Raw genomic sequence first — 8,766 nt, 5'->3', positions numbered from 1 at the left:
ACAGGAGTCATGAGGTAGGTAGTGGACGAATACTGCACCAAGGACGCCAATTCCTGTTCTGATGAGCGAGTGACTTTGTTGAAGCTTAGTGGGCCTTCCTAATTTGGTTACACCTGGACTAGTATAGCCCCACTGGCTCGCGGTATTTTTTTTTTCTTTTTGCCGGTTTCTGGTGCCACTCCATGCCCGAAAATGTAGTGGAATGAAGGAGGATTAGAACTTAGGACCTCCAGATTAGAATCCCGGTGTTGTAGCTCTGCTCCACGCGCAAGACAAGGGTAATTCGAAATTGGTAATTGGAAATGTGTGTTATTCATGTTAAATAAAGGTTTTCGTTTTTGGATCGTGCTTATTCTGTGCTATTGTGAGTGTTACGGTGCGCGACCGTTACAAGGAAGAGACCTGTATAACGAAAAATTATCAAGGTCTCAAGCAATGAATTCTATATGCGTTTGACTGCTTATTTTTCGCTCTTTTTACTTATACTTAGGCGTCGCCATATTACTTGTGGTATACCGATGCACTTCTTTTAAGGTAAATCACAAGCTTTAGGTATTTGGTGGCAGAGCCATTTTCAGCAGCATCTGCTACGCATTCTTACAACTGTTCAGCAGTCTGACGGTTGTCAATACTTGCTAGTGAACTAGTTGGCTTGTTTTTTTTTTATTAATAATGTATCTGCTGCGTAAGCAACACACAAAACTAATAAGACGGACTGGACAGGTGCCACTCCCCTCCACCTTTCTTGTGTTTGTCTAGTTAGCGCTAGTGAGTTCATTATCTAATGGGCATACCATTCCTCGAATAAAGCTATATGAAAGAGCAGCACATTTTTACCTTAAATATAAAGGCAGGACTTGTTTATACCTTTCTTTGACATGACACTTATAATGCCATATCCGTCGTTAGGAATGGTTTTCGAGCAAGAACATTTTATTTCATGTGGTATTGGTGTTAACCCAAACGGGGATGCTGCTATTTTTTGGCTTGATAAATAACCGTTGTCAGAATACGTTATTTCTAGTTTGTCTCTAGGCCATCGAAGCCTTACCTAATAACTAAAAGCACGCGCCTCGCTTAGGTCTCTAGGCTCCGATCGGGCAGCCTTGTTTATGGGCTCTTTCGCAATTTCTTCAGATTCATCAGTCATCATCAACGATTTGATTCATCATCTCAAATCATTGCTTGTTTTTTTTTAACCTTTTACCATTACCCTAGAACAAGTACGTAATTAGAGGAATGTGCCTTACGCCAACCTTTCACCGTCTTGAATATATAGCGGCTATGCCTTCGTGAATATTCTAAGCAGCTTGTGCTTACTAAAGGTGCTATTGAACGTGCTGTTACAGGCACCTTCGTGATAAAGCAAGCCGTAAGTTTTTTTTTTAAACGATAGGGAATGTGCGCGTGGATTTTATGTGCCCTGCGAGTACAGTAGAACACAATAGAACGGTAGATTATACATATGTCTGGCATATGTCTTTAGCTTTCAAAAGAAACGAAGTGCCGCCGTCGACAGAAGACCGGCGCCGATCTTAAACAACGGTTACGGAATGTTCAGTGAAAGCACGAATTTAGAATTTTACTTCTGGAATTCCGCATTACCTACAGTATTCTCAGGTCGTCGACTTGATTTACAAACATGCCACCACTCTAAAAGCAATTTCTCACCAGATGCATTGTTATTGTATTTTTATTATTTCTTGCTATTTTTATAGGGTAACAAAAATAATCTTGACAGATATACGCCGTCGCATCAGTTGTTACATTCTCCCTAAGAACAATTTTCGCCCATTTCATGCTCTGCAAACCTAAGTTTCTACTTTTACTTAAAATATGTTTGCTTTGACTAATCTTTAGCTGGCTATCGGCTGTAGCATCCAATATTACCGACACTATCTGATTATCCACACATCATTCCCCATTAATATTCTGCGTGACCTGGGACACAATATAATTTGCGCCCCACCCTTATGACGGAGGTATTTAATTACGAAATGCTACTCTCCGTAATAATAATCATCATCAGCCCCGTATTTATATCCACTGCAGGACGAAGGCTTCTCCGTGCGATTTCCAATTACCCCTGTCTTGCGCTAGCGGTGGTGGTGGTGGTGGCGTAAAGCAGAGCTAGAACACCGGGATTCTAATCTGGAGGTCCTAAGTTCTAATCCTCCTTCATTGCACTACATTTTCAGGCATGGAGTGGCACCAGACACCGTCAAAATAAAAAAAAAATGCCGCGAGCCAGTCGGGCTATACTAGTCCGGGTGTAATCAAATTAGGAAGGCCAACTAAGCTTCAACAAAGTCACTCCCGCATCAGAACAGGAATTGGCGTCCTTGGTGCAGTATTCGGCCACTAACTCCCTCATGACTCCTGTAAATAACTCTACATAATATATGGTGCCAATTATATTCATCCAAAGGGGTAATATTTTTTGAAACAGACCTATAAAGTTTCAGCGTCCAGACTGCATTAAAGGGGCAAGTGACTAGGATGAGCAAAACAACAAAATATAGAAGAAAGCAATATATCTTTATAGTAACCCATCAAGTTACCCGACCTCTCCGTATCTCGTACTGTGGAATACGTCACTAATTTTATTGTTCACACTTGGTCTGACAGACAGAATATACGACTGGAGCTCACATTATTGCACCGATCTTTATAGGTTGCTCCGTGCCGATAACCAGGAACTTTTGAATGTAAACCTGCCGTGCCTCGAATGTCAATTTTTCCTTTAATATTTTCGAGAAAAGTACAATTCTTCGAGAAATATTTTCGTATTTATTTACTTGACATCTACGCGTATGTTGCAAATAAATATCAAATGGAAAACTTTTTTTCCTTTACGTGTTTTGGGCAATAGCCTTCACAGAAGGACTGAAAGTTGGGCTGCTTCAATTGCATAGATCCTGGGTAACATCTGTATTAGCCTATATTTATTTATTTTATGTATTAATCATTCATGTAACAAGTTTTATGTTTTTTATGTATTAGTCAGCTGCTTTACCTGTATATTTGCTAGTATATTATTCAATTTTGCAATGCAGGCTAGAATGTAAGAAAGTACAATTTACTGACCCGAACAGCTCATTTTGGAAGCAAGACGCTTTTGAAAAGGACTCATCAACCTCGTACCATTATCCTGTACGATCACACGTGTTTATATGGGAACACATAAGTTTTTATACATATATGCAGGATCATATAGGATGCTGGGTACAGGTCACGTTGAACATACGGAATTTTTCATTGGGTTGTTACTTCGAAAGCAAGCTATGTGTTATGGTTGCTCAACGGTGAAACCAATCTTGCTCATTTAGTACTCTGAGAGTTGCTGATACCATAACGTTGCGATATAAATATACGTGCTCGATGTTAAATTGTGTTAGAAAATTCTCATGAATTTTAGGCGCAGACTTTTTGTTAGTTTGGTTGTATTTGTAGTATTTTTAGCACCTGATGAAGTACAAAGAGAATGGAAGAAGTGCAGTAGGTTTCATGGCACGCTCATTTCAATAGCGAACAAAAATACGTATTTTCTGTTATTCAAGCGAAATATAAAGTTATATGAACAGCCATGTACGTTTTCTGGTTTTGCGTTTTTGAAATTGTGTTTTTTGACTGCAGTGTGTCATCTGCACGTACCATAACGAAAGTCAAGTAGACTAAAAAAGAAACATAAAATAAAGTTTAGCATACGGCGATGTCTCTTGTGCTATGTGTAGAACCTCATTTTACAATGTTTTTGGTGTGCACATATTCAAAACTTTCAATACGATTGAATAGTGTAGGCTGTTTGATTCAAAACCAATTCGAGAATTCACTATTTCAAGTTACCGAATCTTCGTTTCTATCGAGTATTCGAGCCGTAAGAGAGAGCGAAAGATGGACGTGAGGACTGTTCCGAACAATTCCGCTGTGTTGGGGATCTGTGCTTGCTACGCTGTCGTGAGTATTCGTGAACATACCTTCCTGAGTGAATACATAGGAAAGTTTACCTTTCTTTAATTATTTCCAGACATACAGTGAGAATGCCTAGTTTTAGGCATCCTATGTACGAATTGATTGCTGCGATTTCGATTTGACTAAATGTACGCACACAACTAATTATTAGTAACGGGAGATGGGAAAGCATGTATCTTTTTAATGTGTGCTGCTGGGTTGCTCAAGATAAAGAAGGTTCATTGTCAGTCCACAAATATCCAAGGGCTCTAGCTTTCAGACAAACATTTCACTGTTACTTTTCTCAGCTGTCTTCCAATTATAAATATGGCTCAATGAAGTTGGTAATGAAGTTGTTATAATCGCTCAGCAAAAGCAAAGAAACGAAGAATCTTACTTGCACGGCCGCCCACATAAATATTGCGTAGTTTCGCCTAGAGTTATGATTCTATCGTTGTCGCTACCACTTCCCCAAATTGTCCTTGTACAGAAAACGCCACCTAAGCGCAGTGGATGACAAGCAGCATCGCTAACAGCGGAGTGGTAACACAACGTGAAAATATTGTGCTGAATACTTGCCGTCTGGATACTGCTGTCGTGCTTGTCCAACATTCAAGAAGGCTCTTTGGAATGTTGTCTTAGCCAAATTTAAAATGAGAAAACGAATGATAAATTGACATTGGAATTATTGTGATCAATGTTTGATAACATACATAAGCATGACAGAGTGTAATGGACAGAAGATAACTTTCCGAGAGCACGCGGCAAGTAAATAGAGAATACGATATTTTATGTTTACAGTATGACTAAAGTATGTGGTGCTGATCACTTCGCGGTTTATGGCGGTCGTTGGTACGATTCGAAAGAAGATATCCTTCTTAAAGAATAGTGTTTTCTTTAGTAGTATACAAAGAAAATAGGAGTAAACAATAATGGTAACGCTTTCACGTCGATGAAGTTGAGTGTGTGCAAGCGAGAATAAACAAACTAATTAAATACTTATTTATGCACCCTCAGGCTCAAGAACATTAAAGAGGGGAGTAGTCACAGATACAACAGAAGTGGTCGTTCCCAATTATACAATTGTTCCTTAAAAATTAAATTACAATATATACACAATAACAACACAGTGTAACACAATATATACCACACTAAGAAAAAAAAAACTGTATGTTTTTTAACGTAGCATTTACAGTAAGTACAATATATGCAACAGCGAAACAGGCATGACATCACTGTTAAATCACGCAGGAAAAATTCACAATTTTAAATTTCATCCGTTATTGCGGGAAGGCAGTTCCACTCTTTTGATGTTCGCAGTATGAACTAATTAAGGAATGCGTGAGTTCTTCATGACAGAATTCCAACTTTATGAATATGATCTAGTCCGTTAGAAACATATTGGGGACCAGAAATTAGTTCGTTACGCAAGTATGGATGGTAGTAGAGCTTATTATAGGGAACTAAACGAGTTATTCTATGTCGAGATGCGAGAGAAGGTAGATTAAGATTAGATTTCATAGCTTTTATACTGGCGGTGCGGCTTTGTTCTGAGAAAGTAACACCAATGGAATTGTTCTGAACCATTTGAGGTGCATGGAAAAGAAGTGGCGCGTACCACGCGCTGCGCACCAGGCCCTACCCCCTCAGTGGGTCCGAGCCATTATAAAGGATCATCATCATCATCATCATCAGGCCTGTGTCGCGCGCTTCGAACTGACGTCGAGGATCGTACCTGGGGACCCAGGCACATCGCTACGCGTACCCCGGTGCAGCCCTGACTCGTGCCCGTTGGAGCCGGCCCACCTGAGACGCTGGGATCCTGGTCCCTGGACGTGACTAAGCACTGCTTGCGAGAAGTGAGGCGGAAGCGAGCGACCGGTTGACGGAGACAGCCCGGCGAAACCTTAGGGCTGAAACCTGCTTCTTATTTCGAAAGCGCCAACATGGCGGGGATCTGCTTCGCTTGCGACCTGCAGGAGGGAAAGAAGAAAGGTGAAGACGTTCCCCAAGCAGCAGCGGAGGCACCTGCAGACGACGGCGACCCTTCCACAACCGGGTTTGTCGGGAATGAAGGTTCAGCTCGGAGCAAGATACGGGAAAATATACCTGGTACTGAGGAGGAGTCATCAAGCGTCGCATCGACGATAACTGCTAGCTGCGACAAGCGCCTCGCGGGGAAGGACCACCAAGGAAAAGAAAGGTCACCGAGCAGAGCCGGATGGGACAAGGGTACTGCCAAGAAAGTTCAGAGCTCAAGGAAAAACTCGTCTGGTGGCAACCCAAGAGGGACAAATCACATGGCCGAAAAAAGGCACGCGTCAGAGGAAGTGTCTTCTACAAGCACTGGTGACACAAGCACAACTAGGTCGTCGAGCAGCGGCACAGGACAGATGCGCGGGACTCGGACGGCCCACAAATGGAGCAAAGCTAGCGGACAGAGCCGCACTGCTAAGAATACTCGGCGACCAAGGAGCTCGTCGTCTGGCGGCGGCAGTCGGCTTAAGCGCAGAACCAGAAGCCGAAGCCCTGTAAGAAGCAGGTCATCGAGCAGCAGCGGCAGCAATATTAAGCCTGGCGTAAAGGGAGACCGGAGGTCATGGAGTACGACGTCAAGCGAAATGAGTGGGTACAAACGTAAAACGAGCAAGGCGCGCCTTTCTGGAGCTACGTCGACGGTGAGCAGTGGCGAGAGCTCAATTGGAGCCAAACGACAGCGTCAATCGCGAAGCATGTCAAGACACAGCGGCCGCAATACGGACAGGGTTAAATGGCGATCTGTGTCAGAGAGCAGCACGCTTAGCAGCATGGGGGATAGTCGCAAGACAAAGAAGAATCACCGTGATGGACGCCTCTCTTCGAGCACTCGAAGCAACCACGAGCGCCGACGCTCAAAAGACGCCTCGTCAAGTAGCCGTTCATCATCCACTGCATCGACGCGTAGGAGCCCCAACGCGGAGGCAGCGGCGACTGGAAAGAACCGTCGGGATGCTGTTAAAAAACAACAATGACGGCAAAATCTCCGAGAGCGTCCAAGTGTCAAGCAGCACCCGCGGAAAAGAAATCGAGCGGTCAAGCGGCTTCTACACTAAAGAGACCAACGCGCAAATTCAAAGCCAAGACGTCGGAAGACGAGGGGCGCAGTCAAGAGACCGCTGCACCGAATCCGGGAATGAATGCCGAGTCAGCACCAGGAACAACGCGAAAACGCAAAGCCACTACATCCCAAGGCGCAGGAGGTGCTCAGAAAAGTGATGCACTGCCAGGAACGGTAGGGACGCATAAACGCGAGGCCAAAACGTCTGGGCATACTGCCAGTGCTGAGAAGACTGTGCCGATGTCTGGACTTGCAACGACGCGTACGCGCAAAGCTAGGACATCTAAGGATGCTGGTGGCTTTGAGCAGACTGAACGTTCGCGTAAAGGCAAGGCTAACACGTCCGAAGATGCTGGCAGCGCGAACACTCACCCGATGCCAGGACCTGCACCTACGCGTAAACTCAAGGCTAAGACGTCCGAAATCGCTGGCAGCGCTGAGAAGACTCAGCCGGCGCCAGGACCTGCAACGACAGGTACACGCAAAGGCGAGACATTTGAAGACGTCGGTGGTGTTCAGAAGACGAAGAAAGCTGCAGGAACATCACGAAAACGCGAAGCAACGGCATCTGAAGATGCAGGAGATAAAGGCGAGACGGACAGCAGCAAGCGCAAGATTTTCCTGAAAAGGCGCCCATATTGATGCGCAATAGTGAACTTTTGATCTACTTAGTGACTTATATAGGAGTAGCTTTAAGGAATAAGGTGATCTTGAAAAATTTATACGAACGTAGCCGAGCATGCGATTTGCGTTATTTGTAACGTGCCTTATATGATCACTCCAGGTAAGGTTAGACGTTATCTGTACACCAAGATACTTGTACGGTGAAACAGGTTTTAACGGTATGCTAGTTAGAATGTAGACAGATAGCGTTGTTTTCGATCTGGTTACGCGCATAAATTTTTACTTAATAATGTTTAAGGCCATTAGCCACGTCTTGCACTATGAAGAGACTGCGTTAAGGTCAGATTGGAGAACGGTTGCGTCACTATCACACGTTATTTTCCTAAATATTACACAATGACCCTAAAAAATGTGAATATTAAAGGAGACGCAAGAAGGTAGGTCGTTTATGTGTATTAAAAAGCAAGAGGAAGCTGACTGTGGTTGGCCTAGCGTGCGGTGGTGCCCTTCGCCGTACCCATAAAATTTGAATAACGCGAAACGTGTGCGAGCTTTCATTTTTTTTAGTCATCAGAGTCCGCCTCATAGTCTAACCAAACCACTCAGACGTCTACTTGGCAAGGAATTCAGGTTACCAGGAGCAGTTTACCTGACCAAGAATTCATCTGACCAGGCACATAACAGCACATAAAACCTTAAATGGTCACTTTATGTGCCACCATATCCCTTTAGCGCACGCTTTATTTCATCTCTCTGCACTTATGAGTCTCGATCAAGTGGCAGGAACAGGCTCATGCTGAGATAGAAAGAACGGAACTAAAGCATTTTAGGAAGGGAGCCTACAAGCAAGCAACAAAAATTTAACAATATATAAACAACAATTAAACAACAATTAAAGAATATATGCACATGCCAATAAAGTAGATTCAATTAAGGGACACATTTTCCATATGCCCTTAGTGCCGGCATTGGGGCCAGAAGTGTCTGCGTCGTCAGCATCCATCGCAAGTTTTTTTTCCGAAAACAGGTGGCTGCCGCTGTTATTTTATAAACAGTGTCCCCGATGCGGGTGAAATGTGAGAACACCTCTGTAC

The 8,766-nt window shown here is 43.5% G+C and overlaps 2 protein-coding genes across 2 annotated transcripts; both read left to right on the top strand.

The window, feature by feature from the left end:
* The first annotated feature begins 5,897 nt into the window (after positions 1–5,897).
* Positions 5,898–6,962, top strand: LOC119454453 (uncharacterized). The gene has a single exon (XM_037716381.1). It carries the CDS (start codon positions 5,898–5,900, stop codon positions 6,960–6,962), a length of 1,065 nt encoding a protein of 354 aa, XP_037572309.1.
* Positions 6,959–7,690, top strand: LOC119454452 (mucin-5AC-like). Its single transcript, XM_037716380.1, has one exon. The coding sequence runs from the start codon at positions 6,959–6,961 to the stop codon at positions 7,688–7,690; it is 732 nt and encodes a 243-aa protein (XP_037572308.1).
* Positions 7,691–8,766: the final 1,076 nt, after the last annotated feature.

Source organism: Dermacentor silvarum, chromosome 5 (genome assembly GCF_013339745.2).
Source record: "Dermacentor silvarum isolate Dsil-2018 chromosome 5, BIME_Dsil_1.4, whole genome shotgun sequence".
Classification (NCBI taxonomy): Eukaryota; Metazoa; Arthropoda; class Arachnida; order Ixodida; family Ixodidae; genus Dermacentor; species Dermacentor silvarum.
Note: the sequence above shows the minus strand (reverse complement) of the source record. Positions and strands in the feature narration are given on the sequence as shown.

Coding starts and splice junctions, on each gene's coding strand:
- LOC119454452 (XM_037716380.1), top strand. CDS start 6,959: ATGACGGCAAAATCTCCGAGAGCGTCCAAGTGTCAAGCAGCACCCGCG.
- LOC119454453 (XM_037716381.1), top strand. CDS start 5,898: ATGGCGGGGATCTGCTTCGCTTGCGACCTGCAGGAGGGAAAGAAGAAA.